This window comes from Tasmannia lanceolata, unplaced genomic scaffold (assembly GCF_043159265.1).
Source record: "Tasmannia lanceolata isolate RefF3 unplaced genomic scaffold, GAP_Taslan_0.1 ptg000020l, whole genome shotgun sequence".
Taxonomy (NCBI): Eukaryota; Viridiplantae; Streptophyta; class Magnoliopsida; order Canellales; family Winteraceae; genus Tasmannia; species Tasmannia lanceolata.
This window is the reverse complement of record NW_027518697.1, coordinates 7,052,639-7,076,955: the sequence shown is the minus strand read 5'-3', so window position 1 is coordinate 7,076,955 and position 24,317 is coordinate 7,052,639. Positions and strand designations below refer to the sequence as shown.

The window sequence follows — 24,317 nt, the reverse complement described above, 5'->3', positions numbered from 1 at the left end:
CAAATTAGTGGTGAAAGTGGAGGTGCAATTGAGAAGGACAGGAGCTTAGGGATTGATTTTCAATCAAGATTCCTATTATATGTTTGAAAGTGGTGAATCAACACAGTAGAACTATCAGGCGTGGACAAGCCAGTAAGAGGTGTATAGTTAGTGCCAGAAACATCCAGTTGCTTCCGTGAGATGTTTGTGTGGAGAAGCTGGTTTTGTTCTCAAGGACTGTTCTAGAAAGGCTTGAAAATGTGGGCAATTTTAACAAAAGAAAGTGCAAGAGGAGGTTTCAAGCGGGCAGTTTTAACAAAAGAAAGTGCAAGAGGAGGAACCAAAGGAGCTTGAAGTTGCAATCCACACTATGATATTGTGGAGGGAGGTGAAGTTATGTTTTTTTTTTTGATAGGTAAGCTGGGATCGAACCCCAGACCTCAAGGTAAAAGAACATAGTCTTTACCAACTGAGCTAGTGGGTCAACCCCAAGAGGTGAAGCTAATGTTAGAATCAAGGTTTTAAATTTCAGTTTTGGTTTCGGTTTTGGTTAAGGTAATCAGCGAAACCGAAACATTTTATTTTCGGTAAGAAATTTCAGACGAAATCTTGTAAAATGAGGAAACATTTCGGTACGAAATCATGGCTGAAATCTTGGTAAGATCTTCACCTCTGGTTTTTCTTTTTCTTTTTTGTTGTTTTTTTAGAAATATCTTAAAGGAATCTCAGTGTTCTTCTTTCAGCAAGTGGAGTTACCTTCTATGAAGGTTTTTTGGTTGAAACTTTGCTTTGTTTTCTAATCTAAAAAGTTGCATGTTTCGCATATTTCGATTAAAATGTTAACGAAATCCCGAAATTTAGGGTAAAATCTGGTATTTTTCCGAATCCGTGTGGATTTCGTTTTGGTGCCAGCTGAAATCGAAATATTTCATCTGAAATTTAAAACTATGATCAGGATCAAGGAGAGAGGCTCTTCATTCTTAGGACATGCTCATGCCACACATTTCAAAAAAGGTTTCGACCGCCCAATTAGCAAACAAAGAAGTCAGGTATGGAACAAAGAAATTGAACATTCAACATGGTTCTTCTACCCGGTGCATAGAGAGGTTGTGGATTTCATTCGGATGATATGCACAAAATATATGAATCGAAGATGGAGTTTGAAGAATCAACTCGAGGACAAGTTGTGGTGGGGATTAATATAGTTTGTGCACCCTATGCGGCAAATGCATTCAGGAAGAAGGATAAGAGGAAACATGGGTGAAAAGAGGTTCCTAGACTTTGCATATGACATCCTTGTGATGTCATCACAATGTCATGCATAGTGTTAGTGGGACCTTGAAGGACATCTTTCACAGAAGAACTTTGGGGCTTTGGCCATTTGGATATTTTAAGTATTTTATTTTAATGTAGGGAAATTATGGAATGTCTTTTAGTTGAAGTCACTTTCTCCAATTTGAAGAAAACCATGGGGCTGATTTGTGACTATTACCTGTTTTCCCCTTTGAATTCATATTGGACTAATTTCAAGGGCTGGGGTTAGTATTTGCAGGAACTTTTGAGGGGTTACTATTACTTAGATCCCGTGTATATATTAGTAATTTTTCATTTTAAGGACACCTATTACAAGTGATGTTTCTTTATGTCAACATGGTTTATGTTCAAAATCGAACATTCCCAAACTTCATCTCAAAGGCTTATGAGGGGCGAGTTACTTATGTATGAACAAATGTGATTTCTGGAAATAATTACTCCACATGTTCTATTATAGACAAATGATCATTTCTATGACAATATTAAAAATGATGAGGCAGATAGGTGCTATAAGTTATCAATCATGAAAAAGTAAGTTTAATGCTATAAGTTGCTATTTTGGTGGAGTGCTAACGAAAGTTTATTTAGATTAGCTGACTGAATTTTCATGGATTTTTATTTTGGAATGATTACATGGGTGTTTTTTATGTGCCGGATTTATCATGGGTTCTGGATATTGATGATTGAGATAGAACAAGAACAGAGGCCTTTTGGTTCGATGGTTGGTGGACGATCGAATTTTTTAAGGTACCATACCGCTTCACATATAAATCACAGCTTTGAGTATGCTTGAGTCTGTAATGCTAGTAAATTCAATTAAACCAACCAAAGTCTCCATGTATAAACTATAAACCATTTTCTTGATCAATTATTTTGGCTTAAATATTGTAAATTACCAACATTCTCAGCAAATACCACGAGTGCAAAAATTACAGTAGCAAGATTCAATACAAAAGCATCCATTTCTTCTCATCAATATTCACTCAAAATAAAATAGAACATCATATCTATTTCAAATTTATTGTTCAACGACAGACGGGTAACTAAAGAAGAATTCCACACAAACAAACACATGAAGACACACAATATTCACTCTTATTAGTATCTTACTAGTTGATTAGCATACAAAAGGAGCATCAACATGATTGTCACTGCAGTAGAGGCCAGGACGCTGCGTGAAACCTTGCTTTGTCAGCAACTTCCGAGCTTTCAGAACAATCTCCTGGTTGGTAATGGGACCATCGCTCTCAGCAAGGATGGTCTGTATCGCATTGCTCATAGCTCCATATGCATTATCACCACCGCCCGAAGGGTTTGCATCAGCCGACGTTTGATCCGTCTGGCAACCACTAATCAGAATTCCCATGTCTGGGAGTGCCCTCTTACTTGATCCTGCATAAACCTCTTGTTTGCTATGCACTTTTGTTTTTAGAGCAGGATTCGCATAACCCTCATCATTTTCTTCCAGCTTTTGCTTGAGAAACTCCTGCGCCAGGTTCCCAACCATGCTCATGAATCCACCAGTACTTCCACCCTCTCCTTGATTGTCACCTCCTTGGAGCTTATTCATGATAACCTTCATGAATTTCTTCACCTTAGGACTAGCATCGTCCCCAAATATGTCGAACAATGCTGGCCTTAGCTTCCCCACATCAATATCATCCTTTCCCGTCTTCTCCTTCAAGATCTCTATCAGTGTCGAAAGAGGAAGAGATCGGTTCTTAGTGTGTCCTCGTCTGCCATATTGGTCCTTAACCTCACTCTCTTCCCCTTCATCCTCATCATTGTGATGCCGCCGGTGATGACCTCCCAAAGGAATATGAATCCCGCGGGACTCAAACGCATCACGTACAGTCTGGTGTAAGAGGCCTTTGAAGCCAGAACCAGAACCAGAACCAGAATCAGATTCATCATCCTCTTGCTTCTTCGTGCTCTCCCCAATTTGCTCCTTAGCCTCATCAATGAGGCCTCCACTGTGGCATGAATCAGATACAATCGTTATCCGACAACCTCGCGGAACCTTGTCCACAAACTCCCTGAAATCATCGTCTGCAAAACCAACACAATAAATCCTTGGTAATAGCATTTGCCTACAGTTCTTTGTTTCCTAATTTATTCTGGATTAAGAGACCATTTCATTACATGAATTTTATAATCTAAAACCTGAATTTTATAAGCCAGAACCTTAGTTTACAATACATAGATTATAAAATCCAGGTTTTTAGCTTATATAATCTAGGTTTTACAATACATGAATTATAAAAATCCAGGTTTTAGCTTCTAATATCTAGGAGTTTACAATCCAGATTTTATCTTGTAAAATCAGGATTTTACAATCTTGTATTATAAAATCTATGTATCCAAACTGCCCTTTAGGGTTTAGGGTTTAGTGAGAAAATTTGGAAACTGCTGATATAACATTTTTTTCATTTTCTTATTTCTATTCTTTCAATCCTTATATGGATCTGGTATACACCAGTAGATGATCAGAATTCCTCTAAGCTTTATTTCCTATGAAATTGAAAAAATGACACTTCAAATGCCCTAAAATTCTTTAACAGAAAGAGATTCAATTCATACACAAGGATTTGAGAGATTTGAAGGTTTAATTACAAAGATAATTAAAATTAAGGAGAAGAATTATACCAGTGATAAGGTTCATGTCAGTAGGGACAATGCACTCATCATAACCGGTATCGTCGTCCTCGCCCGTCTCGGCCGGGAGGCGGGTCCCGTGCCCGCTGTAATGGAAGAAGAGAATATCTCCGGAATCGGCCGACCGGATCAGATCGGAAAGTGCCCGTCGGACATTGATTCCGGTCGGCTGCGTGTAGGAATCATCAGTGTCGATCAGAACTGTGATCTCATCTTCGGTGAATCCAAACCGTTCAATTAGGGATTTGTACATTCGTTTAACGTCGTTGATACATCCTTTCAGCTCTGCCTTTGTCCCTGGGTAGTTGCAACCAACAAGAAGAGCTTTCTTCCCCATTGAGATTCAGAGGAATGATCTTTTGTCTCTGTCTTTTCCCTTATCTTTGCTTTTGTTGTAACGGATGGGTGTCATCAACTTTATGGACTCGAGTGTGTCGGCAAAAGCGTAAAAGACGAGAAGTGGCGTTATCAAAACCCACCTTCTTTTACTTTCCGTGTTTGCTCCGTTTCCTTGCTTTCATCATGCTTTATCAACGGTCTAGAATCCTTCATGATGGGTAACCCATTGGGCATTGTCCCTCATTATATTAGTATATCACCCTTAGAAAAATAGAAATCCCTAAAATCTCTCCATCGAGCCATCACTGAAAGGCAACATTAAATCCTTTTAAAATCTCCCTCCCTCAAATAAAGACAACATCTCTCTGATGAGTGATGAGATTTTATATGGTGTACGCTCGTATAGTCCATTATTTTTCAAAAAGTAATGTATGGACTACGCCATAGGATGATCCAAACCGTCCATTTGATAGGCCACAATTTAAAAGTACTTTATAGACCAAACCGTAGATCATCCAAACCGTCCATTTGATGGGCCACAACGTAAATAGATTGCGGCCCAAAAATCATTTCCATAGGATGATTGCAACCCTCCGATCTATAGAAGGTACCATAATATGCAATTCCTCTATAGATCAGAGGCTTGGGATTATCCTATGGAAATGATTTTTGGGCCACAACCTATTTACGTTGTGGCCCATCAAATGGACAGTTTGGATAATCCTACAGTGTGCCCATCAAGTGGAAGTTTTCAATCATCGTATGCCTATCATAGTATGGTGTGCCCATCAAATGGACGGTTTGGATCTTCCTATGGTGTGGCATGTACAGTACCTTTTGGCAAGTGGGATTGGGAATTAGGGATCTGCTAGGGACTATCGATCAATTAAATGAATCTGAGAGCAGCCAACTTTGTCCCCAGATTAATAAAATGAATAAGACAAAATCTTAGCATGTGTAGGTTGTATGGCTACTCTCACATGCAACAACCAAGCCACAACATACCTGAAGTGATTGTCCCTGGCAAATCTTTAGTTTTAAACCTAACATTTAACAAAGTAAAGTGAGAAAGTAAGAAACGACAGTTGAAATGGGGCGGGACAGGGAAGGGGAGGGGATGGGGATTAGATATTCCCCGCAGGGGGGATTCCCCACCATCCCCGCAGTGGGGAGGGAAAGGGAAGGGGGAAAATTCTCCGCAGGGGGGAAGGGGTAGGGGACCCCAACATCCGGCCTCACCCCACCCCGTTGCCAGCCCTGCTGAAATTGCCTAAACCTGATACCATACTGGATTTTGGCCGAAAATTCAAAATTTCACCCAAAATTTCTATTTTTGTAATTTCATCCGAAATTTTGAGAAATTCAACCCAAAAATCTCAACATTTTTTTTTAATTATATAGCGTTTTTTTCCAAATTTCAATAATTTTGGCTAAAATTTGGTATGAAATAATATATTATTTTTTAATTGGCCGAAATTTCATTTTTGGTGAGGGTTGAAACGTGACGGAAATCGAAATTTAAAGGGAAATGATATTCCCTCTGTGACGGATAAAATAGTAACTCGTTGCCGGGTTTTTTTTGGTTCCTGGGATTTATGTGGGAGAAAAAAAATCCAAGGAGATTGGTGGGGGAAAAAAAGTCCTAGAAGTATCCCGGTAAAATAAAAATCCCATGCTTGGTTGACCGGACTATGGTGGGAAAAAAAAATTTGTTTGGTTGCTTGAATTGTTGGGAAGAAAAAAATTCTTCTCAAGCTTATTTTTGGTTCATGGGATTATTTTGGTTCCTGGGATTATTTTGGGATGGGATGAAAAGGCAATCATTACAAGAGTGGGATAAAAAAATTCTAGTGCTAAAAGGCAACCAAACATGGGATGGGACCAAAATTTTACTAAAACTTCCTAGGACAAAATTTTTACTGGCAACCAAACTTAAAAGTTTTAAAGGTAAAGAAAAACGTTTTGATGAATTTATCCTCATGCAGTGAACCATTCCCACGGAAGCCGTCAAATAATGATATCCTTCCCCAATTTAAAACCTTGGTCATGGGACTAGATCCATGTGGGCCAGCCCGTGATGATCCACAAATCAACGTCTCTAATTAGACATGTCTCCCACGTTGGACCTTATATTGGTCGGTTTTTTTTTTGGATCAATTACCAATGGGGGACAAAAATTAGGTGGAATTATCAACAGGACCCATGCTTTTCAGAAATTATCAAAGAGGGACAAAAGAGGTCTTGTCATTAAAAGCTGGACGAAAATGCCCTTTTCTTAAGCAACACGTTTTGCTTTTCCACTTTTCCCTCTTCCCTCTTCCCTCTTCTTTCCTTCTTTTTTTTTTTTTACTTTTTCATTTTCAACTTTGTTTTTTTACCTTACTAGTCATCTTCTTCATCATTTAGCCACCATTGGAGGCGGAAAAACTCAAAATTTTGAAACGTGAGTTCATTCCCATCTCTCTCAATATCTAGGTTTTGTTTTTCATTTGTTTTAGGGTTTTGCATTTCTCCTTCTCCCTTTCAATGGAGGATGAGGAAGATGAATTATATGGTAGAAAGAAAAAAAACGTGAAAATGAACGAGTGAAAAAAAACAGGAAGTAAAAACGTGTTCATAAGGGACTTGATAAGCCAATTCGGAATTTGGTAACCCCATTTTGATACCGGATAACCCCAACCCCAGAGACTTGAAAACCCCTTCCAAAACTCCAGTACCCTTGGGCAATTTTAAGGGACTTGATAAGCCCATTTGTAAATCGGTAACCCCATTTTGATACTAGATAACCCAAATACCAAATACTTGAAAAACCCCCTTCCAAAACTCTAGTACCATCGGCCAATTTTTAGGGACTTGACAAGCCCATTCGGAAATTGGTAACCCCATTTTGATATTTGATAACCCCAATCCCAAAGACTTGAAAATTCCCTTCCAAAACTCTAGTACCCTCAGCCAATTTTCAAGGACTTGATAAGCCCATTCAGAAATTAGTAACCCCATTTTTGATACTAGATAACCCCAATCACAGAGACTTGAAAACCCTTTCCAAAACTCTAGTACCTGTGGCCAATTATCAGGAACTTGATCACCCCATTCAGAAATTGGTAACCTCATTTTTTATACTAGATAACCACAATCCTAGAGACTTGAAAACCCTCGGTCAATTTTCAAGCACTTGATAAGCCCATTCAAAAATTGGTAACCGTACTTTTGAGAGTTACTAACCCCCTTCCAGAGAGTTGATAAACCCCTTTTGCTACAAAATCCCCTGCCTATAGCAACTCTTCTAATGGCATTACAATTCTGCTCATGATAGAAATAACAAAAGAAATGGATGTTATTTTCATTAAATGTGCTTCATGTATTACATCCCAATTTGTGTATCTTAAAAAAAAGATTTAAGTAAATCAAAAAATGTGTAGTCATCCATTCATGTATTGCATCAACTTTTTCTTATACTACCACTTGTCTTCCAAAAAAGTGAGTTTCAAGATTTGCCAGCAACAATGGTAGGTGAACAAGGAGGAAGAAGACTGGTAGGGTAAAAAATAAAAAAAGGTAATAATGGAAAAGTAAAAGAAGAGTGAAAAAGAAAAAAACAAGGTCAAAATGTGTTGTAAATGCCAGAAGGCATTTTCGTCTGGCTCTTACTGACAAGACTTCTTTTGTCTCTCATTGATAATTTTTGAAAAGCATGGGTCTGTTGGTAATTTTGCCTAATGTTTGTCCCCCATTGGTAATTGTTCCTTTTTTTTTTTTATCGAACCTGATGTTGATCGTTATTTGACATCTGAAATGTTTGGCCCGCTGCTTCACTGATCGGGCCCACTCATGGGTTAGAGATACCTTAAACGTTCAGCCACAGGATCATCATATCCATCCAATTTTTGGGCTTTCTGCTGTTGAATGTGAACCATTGGATTTATTTTATCTTCCATTGTTTAATTTACAAGCCAGTGGTGCTGATCTGGTGGGACATGGGTCATCCCTGGTTTGGGCCCACCACATACCCTAAAGCGCGTTGCCAAACACAACCTTCTTGGAGCGCTTCTTTTGATTCTTTGCTTCAAAGTAAGAATCAAAAGAAGCGCATTCGATAAAATCCATTTCGTGCTTCTCTTAATCTTAAAAAGCAACTGAGATTATTCTTGCCGTGGCTTCGTGAAAGAAAAGAAGCAGTTTATCGGTCTCTCTCCAATCAGAGTCTTTTGCTCTCTTTATTCGAATTTGAAGGTATGGTTTCGAGATCTCCTGCTGTGGTTTTACAAACCCTAGCTAGGGTTTTCTCCTTGGAGATTTTTGTCTGGGGTTAATTTCGTTTTGAATGTAGATCCATGGCCTTTTTGAGAGTTTCTATTTGCGTGTGATTTCGGTTTGGATGAAGATAGATTCATGGTCTTCTTCTTCTTCTTTTTTTTTCTTTTTTTGAGGTTTTTGTTTGATGTAGATCCATGGTTTTCTATTTTGATAATCTCTTTGGAGCCCTTTTTGAACAGATAACACAATAGGATGACGTAGATTTTGCTGTTTCTACTGTGTTTTCCCTTGATTCTTTTTAGGGTTTCTGTTTGTATTCAATTGCCCTGTTTCTATTTGGGCCCTATTTCACTAAAAAGGCTTTTACAGTTTGATATTTTCATGCTAACATTCTTTCTTGAAAAAAATTGATAAGAAAAGTAAAAAAAAAGGAAAGAAATAGGAAGGGAGATTAATAAAAGAGAGCACTAGATTGATAAATAAGATGGGAATGGAAAATATTTTGTAGACAATGTTGAAACGTGTCGTACAATGCATTAAAAACACTCACACCCAACAGATAATTTTTCTTGCATAAGCAGTTAGAACAAATCACTGCAGGCCTGAACATAAAACTGCATCACACCCTTTGAATTTCAAACATTTTGTTTTGATCGTGCTCAAGCTGGAAAGAATGTGGGTCTTGAATATGTTGTTGTGCATAATTCACAAATACCATTTGTATTTCCTATGTTTTGATGTTTGGTCATATTCTGTTTGTCCTTTGCCCATTATTATCTTTATAACTTTTGGGTTATGTTGCAGTTACTGTTATGGTTAGATTTATGCAGCTTCATTTATACTGCTTGCTGCATTTTACTGCTTAAAATTCTGTTTTCTGAAATACAATTTGGTCACACCGTCACAGTGGTTCTCCAATGTGAATTTCTTTTAGAGGTCGTATTCCTAAGACCAGCAGTCTTGTGACAAATTGGTATACACTTGTGGTGCACTTTTCTACGTTCATCATCAATGCCAACAATTTTGGTGTAGGTGTGGCTGATATAGCTATGTATCTATACCATGTATAAAAGGAACAATGGGAGCGTTATCTTTTCCTGTTGGATATGTTTACTCTCATGTAAGTTAGGGTTTTATCTGTTTAATTTAATTGAATTTTGGTTTATTTTATATAAAATGCAAAACTTTATAGTATACATGCACACAAACATTCATATGTACGTTTTAAGAAATAAAATAATCATGAATTTTTTGAATCTGAGACCACCCACATTAATATCACTAATCGTGGCCAACTCCCTGGCTTATGTTTTGTTTTTATCTGAACTTCTCGAGGTTGAAACTCCTTTGATTAGCCTCACTAGAGGTTACCATTCCACTAGATGTGATTGGAACATCCAAACAACTGCCTTTTGTGTTTAAATTTTCCTTACTCTGTAGGGTAATCAGTGCTCCTCTTCTGTGATGTATAATCAAATGATAAATAGCTTGTCTTGCATATGTTGTTTTATACGGTCATTGCTTCATCAGTCTGTAATGTGCTAGACCACGTAACTAACTTGATGATCTCATCGGTGTATGTGTTAGCCTATTCATCCTTCTTTTGGAGTCGGTGAATTTAATAAAAGTCTCCATTCATAATTTCCTGGTAGAAACTTTTCTTCATACAGATCTTGCATTAACCTCTTATTGCCGGTTCCAACAAATTAGGCGTGTCCCTTCAATTTGAATCGGATGTACTGCATCTTTCTCACAAATTTGATGAATTGCACCTATCTCACCTTCTTTATCTCCGTCCAGTATAAAAGACTACCCAAACATTAGTATCTGGGATTCATCTTACTGTAGTAATCTTTGGCGTCAAGCTTTACTTTCCAATTTGTCCCATTACATGCATGTCGTTTATGATCTACATGATTTGGATGCTCTTTAGTCTCCGATTTGTCCCATCATATGCATGTCATATATGATTTACATTATTCGAATGCTTCTTTCAGTCTCTCCTATGTGGAAGGTGTTTGAATCTTGGTTGCACAACCATGTAACTAGTAAGGCCAAGGACATGTTATTGTGAAGGGTGATTCACTCAATGTAATTCGATGGTTGAAAGGGGCGGTGCTGCCTCCTTGGAGATTTTCGTCTATCTTTGATGAAATAGATGATCTAATCTCGGGCTCTGCTATTGTTTTCAGTCATGTACGGAGATCTGCCCATGGGGAGGCGGATTCTTTGGCTAGGGTTGGGGTTAGTCATATGACATTGGAGTGGTTTGACTTTCTCCCTCCTTGAGAGTTTTTTTGTATCTTTATTTTTATTGTTTCTCCTGTACTTTCGGGAGTGGTCCTCCTCGGCCCGCTCCCTTATCTAATGAAATCATTCTACCATTTCAAAAAAAAAGAAAAAGAAGACCAAGGACATGTCAACACGTTTTATCTACTATTTCTTGATTCAGATTAGGATTGGGCCCCACTCTACCATGATAAACTTGTTCTTTTCCAACCTTCATACGCTTGGATATCGACTTATGCTGCCTAGTATCAGTCAAACTTGCCTATAAACTTTGTGCCATTTATTATTGCCTTATTCATTTAAATCAAGCCTCTTTCCCAAGGAACAAAAAACTTGCTTTGTTTCCAAAATTTAAGCATAAAAAATGCTAGTAAAGTAGAACCCTAGCAAAAACTTAAAATCCGCAAAAACCTTTATCTAGTTTTTTTTATCTAAAACTTAAGGTCCAAATTGCCAAGAAAGTAAAGTACCAAAAGCCTTAAAACCGTCCTAGTTTTAGGTCCCAATATCAATCCATCAATACAATTATACAATTTTTGCAAATTGTGGGACTTGAAATCCCATCTAAACAGTTCAGAAAAATGACAAATGCACCTACTTGAGTGAACTGAAAATCCAAGTTGCAACCCCTTTTAAGTTGTTTGACCTTACACAAAAGGTGGCTCCCACAACCATAACTTGCAACCTCCAAAATAACCATCACTTATGTACCTACAAAAACAATTGTCTCAGTAATTTCTAAAGTATTGGAATCAGACATGTGTCCGACACGGGTGCATCGCCCATTCAGAGGAATTCATGTAACATTGGTGAATACTAATGACCAAATCTATGCTTACATGCATTAATTTTACTCGCAATTGTTGTTGCACTTCTCTATTGACCTAATTATAATGTGCCTCCAGTTACTTCTTTTGAAATTGATGATTTTAGTTATTTTTTTTATTTGCCTTCACCAATTCTTATTTTTTCCTTCTAAGTTTGTTAAATGAAGGTCATACAATATAACAATAAGACTTAGTCATAATTAATTAATTAACTATAAGATATTGTAAATAGATAAAATGCTACACAACAAGATTTGTGAAGCTAAACTATACAATTGCAATACCAGTTTCTTTTGCATTTTCTGATTTTCTTTTCTCATTTTTATCGAGTTTCCCTTGACTCATTCGGGTTGCTTGTTTCCTGCATTATTTCAGCAAGTGAACTTGCCCTTTTTTGTGATTTTTAGGATGGTAATGACGTTTTGAATATATATCTGTATTTTTTATTCACCATTCGGATCGAAGTGCTTAACCAGAGAGTTATATGAGTGTAGAGCAGTTATGAATTTGCAGTTTGGCATGCAGATCACGATTATGGTCGTTAGCCTTCATATTTAAAGAATAGGGGTCACTTGTAATATATTTTCTTCATTTTTCTATCAAAAATATGTGAGTTTGAATTAGTTGATGTGTTTGTTATTTTCTAAACCAGTACTTTACTTGCCCTTATACCTATGACCAAATTTGTTGAGGATGCTATTTTATTTTGACATACAGTGATATCACATAAACTTGTTTTGTGGGGGTACTATCAAGTGTTTTCATTATAGCAACTTCCTGTTGTGCCTGTTGTACATGTATTTTGAAAGTATGGGTGTTCTATCCCGATATGCATTTGGATTCCTTTGGAGAGCTATTGATTTCCTGTGTGTCACTTGGATCACATTGGAAAGACATCTGAATACTTAATTGTGTGTGCTGCCTAGGTCAAGGATTATAATGCCGTCAATATTTGAAGTATATTGTTGCAGTTACCATATATCATCACATTTAGGCAATCTATACCATTGAAAAACATTTAAGCAATCTACATATTCATGTTAACGAGATCTAATGGCAGATATTTCAAGTCAAAATCTGGTTTTTCACTTCTTTCTCTGTCCTACTAAATATGGATGCTAATTTACTCTTCAGCTGAATTATTTGGTTTATACTGAGATTGCTAAACTGGTCATGTTTCTTATCTGCATGCAGGTGGTGATTGACAGCCATATTTTATTCGTTCTTCTATAGTTCCAAGGCAGCAGGATAAAAATGGTGAAGTTGACAATGATAGCTCGGGTTACTGATGGTCTTCCATTAGCAGAAGGGCTAGATGATGGCCGTGATCAGAAAGATGCTGAGTTCTACAAGCAGCAGGCGAAGTCTTTGTTCAAGAATCTGTCGAAGGGGCAGAACGAAGCTTCAAGAATGTCAATTGAAACTGGTCCCTATGTTTTCCAGTATCCTTTGGTTTGTGCTGTTTGGTGTTTTTATTTTACCACAAATAATAGAACACCTCAGCCATAGAATACAATTTATGCAAGCCTAAATATGGACATCTGTTAAGAAACAGGTTCTCTTGAACTAGATGGTAGAACCAGTCAAGTAAGGGACAAAGGAATGGATTCTTTTGTCCCCCTTGGATATTCTTCTAATAGCATTTTTTATTTTTCTATTTTAATTTTATTGCAAAGGTTTAATTATGTTATGTGAACCTTTTCTTTCTAAACCCAGTTATTTCAGATTTAATTGTCTCCTTAACTGAACTATACAGCTATATTATTGAAGGCCGTGTGTGCTATTTAACTATGTGCGACCGCTCTTATCCGAAGAAACTTGCATTTCAATACCTAGAAGACCTCAAAAATGAATTTGAGAGAGTCAATGGCAGTCAAATTGAAACTGCTGCCAGGCCCTATGCTTTTATCAAATTTGGTACGTCTTCCATGCTTATTCTTCTATGCCCTCATTGTAACTTGATTTTATTATAGTATGGGTTTTCATGTTTCTTATTTCCCCTTTATTGTTGGTTTTTCCTGTTTAAAAGATACATTCATACAGAAGACCAAGAAATTGTATCTGGACACCCGCACTCAAAGGAACCTTGCAAAATTGAATGATGAACTTTATGAAGTCCATCAAATAATGACTCGCAATGTACAAGAAGTTCTTGGTGTGGGTGAAAAACTGGACCGTAAGTACTCATTGATTCCTACCTTTTACCAGGCTTGTTGGTTTATATAGTCGATGAAATATTTTGCAAATAAAATTGTTGAATTTATATGACCTGTGTAACTTGAACATGGATCAGTGTGCTAGTGTCAGAGACAGATACATGGGAACCCTAAGAAACCAAATGCACTGGCACTTTGGAAGTGTTACATTTCAATATCATTTAGAAAAGGGTTAAAAGAGAAGCAGATAAAAATTATTTGGAGATGGTTGAAATGTAACTATATTTTAATGGAAATCTAACCATGCTGCAAATGATGAATTAATAAATACTGTTATAGACATAAACCAATTGGGATCTAATGATCTAATTACTAACACAATGGCTATGGAACTGTCTACAACATGATTGTGTTGGAAACAATATGATTCCGTGCAAACAGATGCGTTCTAGTTGCAATGCTTCTGTCTTTTTAGACCATGTGTAGGCCGTATTTTTTGTTGTGTATTTTAGAATGGCACCTAAAATCTTGTAATGCAATGATGGTTCTATCACAGTAACTTCTCATCTAGTCTGTTGTATTTGTTTTATTTTTATTTTTGAGTGTTCTTCGAGAATTTCATTGTTGAGTGTATATACCCATGGTATAGATCATTATTTTGTTAATTTGCTGCTGTTAGGGTTTAATGGTGATTGATTATGTCTACGAAAGCACATTATGTTTCAAAGAGTACTCTCTGGCCTTTGTTTTGTTGATTGTATAAAATTGCAATTTTTGTTACTTTAGCTGTGTTTGGTAAATATTTGTCCTTTATATAGGTTTATCTTATGTTCATTTGTAACATCCCTCTGTATTTTCAATTTTGTAGAGGTCAGTGAACTGTCAAGCCGGTTGACATCTGAGTCTCGCGTCTATGCTGATAAGGCAAAAGATCTAAATCGGCAGGTTAGCCTTGTTTTATGTGTTTTCTTACAGGAATCTTATGTTTGTGATTGTCTATAATTTTCTTGTAACTTCTGTTGTTGCACATGTTGCATTAGTTGGTATGCTGGGGTTGTTGCTTAGTTTATTACCTATGCAGATGTATACAAAAAATAGTTTATTAAAGTTCTATAATCAACTTCAATATGAAAGTTCTGTTTTAATCTATCAATTACCGAAACATCCTTAACATGCCTTGAATATTGTAATGATACTTTTTTTGTTGAGGAATCTGGGTAGATATTTGCTTCTTGTCTACTGGTGCCTTAGTTTGTTTCCTAAATGATGCCTCTAGACTGTGAGTCAGAATATGTATGTGTTCCATGCTACCTTTATATACTGGACTTATTGAATAATATGAATCTTGGCTGCTGTTTTTATATATAACCTATCCGTGGTCAAAAACAATAAAAAAAGACCCCATCTGCGGGCAATAAATCAGATGGTTGCATCCTAAGCATGAGGAGATATTTGGGATATGGACCATACATGTTATGTGCCATCATATGAACGAATGAACGAATTGGATGAGGAAACAATTGGTCCCATCTATATTGTTGCTTGCTCGCACAGTGTATTAGTAGTATTATTATTTTTTTAAATTACCATGTACACTTTAAGTGGTACTACTAACTGACTATACATTGTTACACATGCGGGTCTACATCACTAATATTGTTCTGACATCTTAACAGATATCCATTTATATATGTACACATATTATTAGCTTATACCTATGCATTAAGTTCATCTGCTATTTATTTACATTTTTCCTTTTGTAACCGTAATCGTAATCGATTTAAGTTTTTTATTTTTCTTTCTTTTTACTTCTCTCTCTCTCTCTCTCTCTCTCTCTCTCATTCTGTGTGTATGTTTTTCTAAGCCCTCTTTAAAACATTTGTGGGTGCATAGGTTTGTGTTTGTTGAGTTTGTCTGACACCTGATAGGAGCCGATGCTGGTCGTGGGTGAATGGGATTTTTCTGGTAAATTGTATACGATCTGATGCTGGTCATGGGCAAATGGGGTTTTTCTGGTAAATTGTATGGTGAAGGGTTTAAGGGAGAAAAGTGAGGTGATTGTGGGGTTGGGTGAAGGTTGTAGGCTTACAAGAAAGTAAATCACTTAAGAAAGCAAAGTAGGAGCACTCACGAAATTCGGAGGGGTGCTCTCGTGAGCAATGATAGTCAATCAGGTATTGAGGATATCAATATCATTCATAATGTGTGCAAAAGATTAAATGGCTTTACATTTATAGACAAACCCTGTGTAAATCCAAAGGGGTTGCTCCTACTTCTGGTTGCACATGGCCTCCTACTCCTACCAGCATAACTATAGACTGATACCCTAAATCCTCCCTTTACATGGAATCACCCTACTACAAGCATCCTAGCCTACCAACAATAGTCTTGTGATGTGTCCGTTGACTTATTCAACATTCTAAAAATAATTTCCAAGTCTAATCCTAATCATATAAGCAACTCCCAATAGGAACATGTCATGTGGCAAAGACTAGGTCAAATCTTAATGACTCCCATGACGACTTGGTCAAGTGTGGGCCTTCCCTTCACTTAAGTGACCTCGTCTTATGTCATAAGTTCCTGATGGTGGGATATAGCCACTATTGATAATGGCGCTCCAATGATAGTACCCCCCCCCGCCCACGGGCGCCCCCAGAGAGAGAGAGAGAGAGAGAGAGAGACCCAAACTTGTACGGTCTAAATTTGATAACAACATCCTTTAAGCCCTGTTTGGATTGCAAGAAATCTCAATTTTGTTTTCTTTCCATAATTTAGAGGGAAATAATATGATTATGGTTAATTTAGAAGAAAATTATCATAAATTGATGGTCCCTCCAAACAAAAATTGATTAGTGTTGGTTAAAATTGTCTATTTTTGTGTAGAAATATTTTTCCTTTCCAAATTTTCCTAGAGAATTCCTGCAATCCAAACATTGCCTAATGCTTCGTTTGGTTGCTGGTAAAAAAAAAAATCCATTGGATTTTTGTGGAAAAAAGGAGGTGACATCAGCTTTACCCTTGTCTCTTTCAGTCATAATGACACCCTTGTCTCACATGTAATTTTCTAGGGAATGGTGCTCTCTCTCTTCCCTCTCTCTCCACTCATAATGACACCCTTGTCTAATAAGTGCTTGTCCCCTCTCTTGTCTCCTCCCTTTTTCCACAAAATCCAATGAAATTTTTTTTTACTAGCAACCAAATGAAGCCAAAGCCCTGTTTGGTTGCGGTAGCTTGGGTGTGATGGGAGAAGACAAGAAGTCAAACGGCATTTCCAAAGCCTGGCAGTCAAGGGGGAGATGTTCGGAACTTCGTCCAAAGGTTGTTTGGTTACAAGGCTCTGGTCAGGCATTTGGGCGGCATATGATCCACTTTGGACGTTTGGTTGCCGGAATTTGTTCGGAACATGTGTAGAAAAAACTCTCGGGAAGATGAGTAGCATGTCACCGTCATTTCTACATGCTAGGGATCTTGATATTCCAGCAAAAAAACTCTAAATATGTGGATTGCCATTTGGCTTTGGCTGGGCGTCCACGTGGGCAGACAAGCACCCGACAAACCCGGTGGTCAAACATGCCAATGAAATGCAAATGGCAACCAAACGGGGTTGGGCATTTCAAAATTCCAGACATATTCCCGGGAATTTCCAATGTCGAATGTCCTCCACCTTTATCCTCATGCCATACCAAGACTAAGGTTATGGAGCTTTAGTCTTTGTGCGTCCTCTCATAAGTCTTGAGAGTCTTCTGATTCCTAGCATCTCTCCCTGGCTGGAAAGAACTCCAATCCAACAAGGTTGAAGGCATGATACATTCCGTATTGGTTGGGGCTGAGTCGTTGAAATTCTTCAGCAGTAATCCGAGTACAATTAGACAAAGGAAGACCTTTCCATTTGACTAGGAATTTCTCATAATTGCCACTTCTTGTCAAGACAAATTGTTCATCAAGAACACCTTCAATCGCCTCCTAGGCCTTAGGAAGAGAAGGAGCCATGGAGTAGGTAGTGCAGCTGGATCGTCAACATACTGTCCCTGATAGGCAGTGAGTATCTTTTTTTTTCGTGAGTATCTTCCACATTGAAAATTGGATCGGTCCTCATGTTGCCTGGAAGTTCCAATACATTATTATAACTTATCTTATTGACTTTCTTGAAAGGACCCACACTTCTAGAATTTAGCTTCTTATAGGTGCCTTTAGGAAACTGATCTGGCCACACTCGAACCATAACCATGTCAACTTGAAACTCTATAAGGTGGCGATTGAAATCTGCCGTGGCATTGTAAATTCGTTGCTAAGGTTGTTTCCTTCAAGCATCTCATCATGTTACGAATGCATATACCAAGTGAATCACTCCGCTTCAACATGGGTCCTTGGCTTGGGTGGTAAAGGCACGAGATAAATTGGTCGCCATGGTGCCAAGAAGTTCGTGCTCTTAGTGGAGTACAATTTATTTCTTTACTATTCACTCTTTTGGGATTAAGATAGTTGAAGCCATTTTGTGGTTTTTTGTGCTTTATTTGATTGATCTAATTATTGTTTCCCCTCTGTTGCTTTTCTTGAGGCTCAGTTCGACCCTTTGTCGGTTCTTCTCTACTACATAAAGTCAATCTTTTTGCTCAAAAGAAGAATGAACTGAATCAGATGACTCTTTGGCATACTATCACTACTTGAAAATGTACCTATGTCTGCATTGTGTTACTGCTCCCCAGTCTGCAATTTAGATAGTTTCTTATGAGTTTGTGAAATCTCGTCCAAATTTAAAGAAAAAAATAAAATTTGGTGTCATTTTAACATATGAAGCTTCTTATCGGGTCATATGGCACTGGTCGCAGGCGTTGATTCGGAAGTGGGCTCCGTTTGCCATTGTGATTGGAGTTGTCCTTCTCCTCTTTTGGGTCAGAAAGAAGATATGGTAATGCGCGTCAGACACTATCATCTTGTTTCTGCAGCTGCCTTCTTGTCTTTCCCAGTGATCAGCAGCTTTCGGCTTATCTGAGCCAGAGGCTTCAAATGGGTACTCCAACAACACCGGCCACGTCAATGGCAAAACACCAGAGTTTTCTGATGAACAAGTCTTGTAAGAAGCTGACCAGGTGTTACAACTTATTGCCAGGGTAATGAACTCTTAAGAATTCAGTAGATTTGAGCAATTCTTTTTTAATGTTGGTAACACTACATAACTGCAACTATAACTGATTTGAATAGGCCTTCTTTTGAGTCACTTCAGTGGTGAGATCATAATTGTATTGTCTACTCGGCCATAGATATACTAAGATAAGATGGATTATCTTACCGATCAATAACAAAACACTATTGACTTTTGAAAAGAGCTTTTACCAAAATATTGCAGATTGGATAAGGTTTCTGTTGGTGTCATTTGGGTGGTGGCTTCTTAAATATTGTTTTACCTGTCAATAAAACAAAATATTCTCAAGACTTTCAGGGTATGTTTGGCAACCATGATAGGCTACTGATTATGAAAAACAAATTGGTTTCATGTAAAAGTTTGGCCGGGAGGGCTCCTATGATGTCAGTTATTTGCTCCCTTATTTATGAGATCAACATCAGCTTCTAATCAGTTTTGTCATCAAAATCAAGATTACAATTCTGCACACTGGGAAGCCATCCCCAATTCTCCATCATAACACCGGCAACAAACAGAAGAAACAGAGAAAAGAGCAAATGAGTGGAAACATAAGCTAGATGTGAAGAGCATACGTTAATGTTAGAAGACTTCTCTAATGGATATCTCTCTCATGTAATTAAACTATTAATAACATGCTGATTATATTAAATTAATTAGGCAGAGCAAGTGTACAACAACAATGACATCTAGATGAATGCACCACTCAAGTGGTAACCATAACTTAAATTGGTCTTTTTCAATTAAATTTCATTTGTAATATGCTTACATTATTATTATTATTTTTTTCATAATCTTGATTCAGGTAATTAATATCGCCCGACTATGAGGTGAGATCTAATCAACCTTTATCAGTCTCATGCCTGCAGTTTGAAACTAAGATGCATGGTAATACAGTAGATGATCAGTTTATTTGGGTGCCTTCTTCACTGCTTTATCAATTTCTGTTCCCTACAGCAGCCGAAGTTCATGGAACGTGACCATGCAGAGTGACTCCCCTTCATTCTGAAGGAACCGTTCTAATGACAACGCTTTCGTTTAGACAAAAGGCACAGAAGTGCTACTGAGAAATGTTAGAGAATGTAGTAGGGCTGGCAACGGGGCCGGATGTTGGGGTCCCCTACTCCTTCCCCTCTGCGGGGAATTTTCCCCCTCCCCTTCCTCTCCCCACTACGGGGATGGTGGGGAATCCCCCTCCCCTCCCCACGGGGAATATCTAATCCCCATCCCCATGCCCTTCCCCGCCCCGCATCCTTCGGGGACAATCATTTAATTTCTCATTTTACTTTGTTAAATGTTAGGTTTAAAACTAAAGATTTGCTAGGGACAATCACTTCAGGTATGTTGCGGCTTGGCTGTTGCATGTGAGAGTAGCCACACAACCCACAGGCTAAGATTTTGTCTTATTCATTTTATTAACCTCGGGACAAAGGTGGTTGCTCTCAGATTCATTTAATTGATCACTAGTCCCTAGCAGATCCCTAATTCTCAATCCCACTTGCCAAAAAGTACTGTACGTGCCACACCATAGGAAGATTCAAACCTTCCATTTGATGGGCACACCATACTACCATAGGCATAGGATGATCCAAACCTTCCACTTGATGGGCACATTGTAGGATAATCCAAACTGTCCATTTGATGGGCCACAACGTAAATAGGTTGTGGCCCAAAAATCATTTCCATAGGATAATCCCAACCCTCTGATCTATAGAGGAATTGCATATTATGGTACCTTCTATAGATCGGAGGGTTGCAATCATCCTATGGAAATGATTTTTGGGCCACAATCTATTTACGTTGTGGCCCATCAAATGGACGGTTTGGATGATCTATGGTGTGGCCTGTAAAGTACTTTTAAATTGTAGCCTATCAAATGGACGGTTTGGACCATCCTATGGCGTAGCCCATACATTACTTTTTGAAAAATAATGGACTATACGAGCAGACACCATATAAAATCTCATCACTCATCAGAGAGATGTTGCCTTTATTTGGGGGAGGGAGATTTTCAAAGAATTTAATGTTGCCTTACATTGATGGTTCGAGGGAGAGATTTTAGGGATTTCTAAGGGTAATATACTAATATAATGAGGGACAATGCCCAATGGATTATGGGTAAAAGAAAACATAAAAAGCTATGTCAGAGACAAAACTGTACTAATGGAAATTATGAAAATTTTGGGAGAATCTTGTAGATATGCTTTGATCCAAGGGGTTTCTAGTAGTTTTCCCCCAAAAAAAAAAACACTTAAAAAAATACAAGAAAAAATGGCATTAATGCGGGGCGAAGCCAACTCCATCCCCTTCCCCGCACTGGGGAATTTTTAAAATCCCCTTCCCCACTCAAATCGGAGAATCCCCTCCCCAAGCGGGGCAGGGCGGATCCCCGCTTTTTCGGGTGAAATTGCCAGCCCTAGAATGTAGTAACCTTAACTTATTTGGGGAGAAACTCCTTAAATAGAGTTATAAAAAATTAGATAGAGTTTATTAACTTACATAGGTAATCATTATGCTTAGATCGGCTTGTGACCATGATTATGACCCAAAGCTTTGTCTTTATCATTATCAACATTATAATAATACTAGCAATATATTCTAAAGTATATAATTCTCCTTTTATTAGTAAAGTAATAGTGACTTTGAATTGACCATTTACAGGCAGTGACTATCTTGCCTAGTTTTTTTTTATATTAAACAGCTCCTCTAATTGAGTTTTTATATGATCTCCCATGGTCCCAACCTCTTAGTGGCATGGATCGAGACCTTGTGGATCAACTTATGATGTGAGTGGTCATGCATAGCAGGGCCTTCCGGATTGACAGTCCTGATCAATACCACATAGATCTGATAATTTTTTTTTTTTTGAAAGGTATAGATTTGATAAATATGTTTTTGCCTTGTTGGTTAAGTAATAGGTATTAGGTAGTAGGGCTTAAACCTATAAAAATCTAAGGACACTTTTTAGTACCAGCTGTGTCCCTTTTACTCACATATACACTACCATAGGTCATGCAAACCGTGTTAGACTAAATGGCCATGTGAAGCTAGGATTGTTCTTTCAATCTTTTCTTCCAAAATGTTGAACTCGCATTCGCATTCTTTATAATTTATCCACTAGAAAATGTTCTCCACACGCTGCCTCTCATTTCCTCATTATTCATTGACACCCACTTACATTTGGGAAATTACAATGGGAAAATGACATATGCACTCCCTTGTTTTAAATATAGCTTATTTAACACCTTTTTATTTGAAAATATTTTGGAAAAATGGCTTCCTCAACACCATCTTAGTGGAAAATAGTTTGAGGAGTCTCGAGAGGATGTTGGGGCCGGGTTGGGCTTTGCCTTGGGCTTTGCATGCTCAAGTAGAGGTTATCTCTGATGGAGATTTTCAAAATAAAAGAGATTTTTTAAAATGATTTGTGGAAATAAAACGAATATTCGAGATTCGAGCTCTTAAATTTTTCCGATCGTACGTGAGGCAATGTTCAATGCTCGATCGGGTGCAATCCAAGCCATAGATTGGCAATCGGTCGCGGTCCAATGGTCAGATTACTGTTACGGGAGGACGAGGGTTTTACTAAAGCCAAGTCACTCCAGAGCTGATCTGGACCGTAGAACCGCAATCTGATGGCCAAATAAGTAACCCACCATGTCCATAGAGGTTAAAAAATTGAAGAGATTAATTTTTTTCAAAAGCGTTTAGTGTTGAGGAATGACAAATATGAAAGAGGGCTAATGTTGGTGAAATAATTGATACAAGAAAAAGGAGATGGATGATGAGGTCGCTCACCAGCAGCATAAGCTTAGTAGAACAAGAATCAATAAAACGATAATTATTCCCTCTGAATCTTCAAATTAAGAGATATTAAGAGAGATCAAGAGTTGTCATTATTTCTTAGGTTCATTGAACAATTATTTCTTGTATTCATAGACCAAACTCGATTCGGTAGAATCTTTTAGTCCACCTGTCTATCTTTTCTCACCTACAGCCTCTCAATACTCTCCCTCTCACACGTTCCTCGCCCCTCTCCCACCACCGCTGTTAATATTCCATAGAAAAGATTTTCATGGCCGGCAAATTTATAGGGGAAATGATGAATGCGCCCCTTTGCATTACTAGGGACACCCAGCTACAGTGTGATGTACTTCACATTTGAAGGGATGAAGTGACCTGATTCCCACGTACAATGCAGCTGGGTGTCCCAAGTGATGAAAAGGGGCGCATTTATCATTTCCCATTTATACCTACTTGTCATCTTTTCTCCCACTCCGTTTCTTCCGACGTAAGAATGGACGTAAATTTTGTTATATAAACGGAGCCAAAATGATTATATTTGTATCCAAAAGTGTTTATAACTTATCTGGTCCATTGACCAGAAATACAGTGGGGGCCCATATTTTTAGGTGATGCAAACTATTCATTTGATGGACACTGACATAGATAGGTTGTGCCCAAAAAATCACCTCCATAGGATCATCCTAACCCTTAGATTTGTCGAGGATTAAAATGGATGGGTTTAAAATCTGTCCATTTTGAACCTCCACAATCGGATGATCTTATGGAGATGATGTTTTTGGCACACCCTATCTATGTCAGGGACCATCAAATGAATAGTTTGGATCATCCAAAAAATGTGGCCCCCACTCTGTTGCTCTGGTTGGCGGTCCAGATAATTTATCCAGTTGATCAGCCAAAAACTGTGAGGCTAGGATTTGCTAGCGTCCATCGCAGAAGGCATTTTGTGGATGGGTTGTTGCATGTGAAAGCAGCCACCTCATGAATGAAGAAGACAAAATATGCTGAAAAGTGAGCCTGTGGGGCCGCTTTCACTTGCAACAGCCCATCCGCGAAATGGCTTCTGCGATGGACACTAGCAAAACAAAATGTTGAAAATGATGAAGAGGGGTGGAAAGAAAAAAGACAAAGAAAGTGACATGAAAATGTTGAAAAGGGGGTGGAAATATCATTTCTAGACATAAGTATAAAATACTACTTCTTATTTTCTCCATGTTCTAGCTGTAAATAGATTTTATTTAAGTTAGGGCACCGACACGCTTTTCTCTTGTCTAACATCCGCGTTAAATATTTAGCTTCTTCATTCTCGACGTGGCTGGTCTGACATGCTACAGACCAGCTGCGAAATGCGTTTTGGGATGGACCCTAGCAATTCCCTACAACAAAATATACTTGAAAAAAGGGTGATGATATTTTCACTCCTACAGTATTTGCACACCCCTTATAACGTGATTTGACATAAAGTTGCCCACTTTTCACGTCAATCGGGTGGGGGGTTGAAAATATCGTCTCCTTTTGAAAAAATGAGAGACCTCAATTACGCTGATTCCAGTCACC

General features: G+C 38.0%; 2 protein-coding genes across 4 annotated transcripts; one reads left to right on the top strand and one right to left on the bottom strand.

Moving 5' to 3' along the window:
- Window positions 1–2,236: 2,236 nt before the first annotated feature.
- LOC143854576 (metacaspase-4-like) lies at window positions 2,237–4,373 on the bottom strand. Its single transcript, XM_077364609.1, has 2 exons — window positions 3,940–4,373; window positions 2,237–3,342 (listed from the first exon to the last, which is right to left on the bottom strand). The coding sequence occupies exons 1-2, from the start codon at window positions 4,283–4,285 to the stop codon at window positions 2,411–2,413; spliced, it is 1,278 nt and encodes a 425-aa protein (XP_077220724.1). The 5' UTR covers window positions 4,286–4,373; the 3' UTR covers window positions 2,237–2,410.
- A 3,963-nt stretch (window positions 4,374–8,336) lies between these two features.
- LOC143854689 (25.3 kDa vesicle transport protein SEC22-1-like) lies at window positions 8,337–19,140 on the top strand. Of its 3 annotated transcripts, XM_077364775.1 has the most exons (7): window positions 8,337–8,520; window positions 9,577–9,664; window positions 12,855–13,102; window positions 13,417–13,577; window positions 13,690–13,836; window positions 14,685–14,761; window positions 18,646–19,140. In XM_077364775.1, the coding sequence occupies exons 3-7, from the start codon at window positions 12,915–12,917 to the stop codon at window positions 18,727–18,729; spliced, it is 657 nt and encodes a 218-aa protein (XP_077220890.1). In that variant the 5' UTR covers window positions 8,337–8,520; window positions 9,577–9,664; window positions 12,855–12,914; the 3' UTR covers window positions 18,730–19,140. The 3 variants fall into 3 exon arrangements, with proteins under 3 accessions (XP_077220890.1, XP_077220889.1, XP_077220891.1); XM_077364774.1 differs by lacking the exon at window positions 9,577–9,664 and having other exon boundaries at window positions 8,340–8,520; XM_077364776.1 differs by lacking the exons at window positions 8,337–8,520; window positions 9,577–9,664 and adding an exon at window positions 8,564–8,682.
- Window positions 19,141–24,317: the final 5,177 nt, after the last annotated feature.

What these genes read in the sequence shown, in the direction of transcription:
- LOC143854576 (XM_077364609.1), bottom strand. Translation starts at nt 4,285, where the DNA reads ATGGGGAAGAAAGCTCTTCTTGTTGGTTGCAACTACCCAGGGACAAAG. An exon ending in TGACATGAACCTTATCACTG is followed by an intron (nt 3,343 to 3,939) that starts GTATAATTCTTC and finishes TTGGTTTTGCAG; the next exon opens with ACGATGATTTCAGGGAGTTT.
- LOC143854689 (XM_077364775.1), top strand. Translation starts at nt 12,915, where the DNA reads ATGGTGAAGTTGACAATGATAGCTCGGGTTACTGATGGTCTTCCATTA. An exon ending in ACTGGTCCCTATGTTTTCCA is followed by an intron (nt 13,103 to 13,416) that starts GTATCCTTTGGT and finishes TGAACTATACAG; the next exon opens with CTATATTATTGAAGGCCGTG. An exon ending in TGTGGGTGAAAAACTGGACC is followed by an intron (nt 13,837 to 14,684) that starts GTAAGTACTCAT and finishes TCAATTTTGTAG; the next exon opens with AGGTCAGTGAACTGTCAAGC.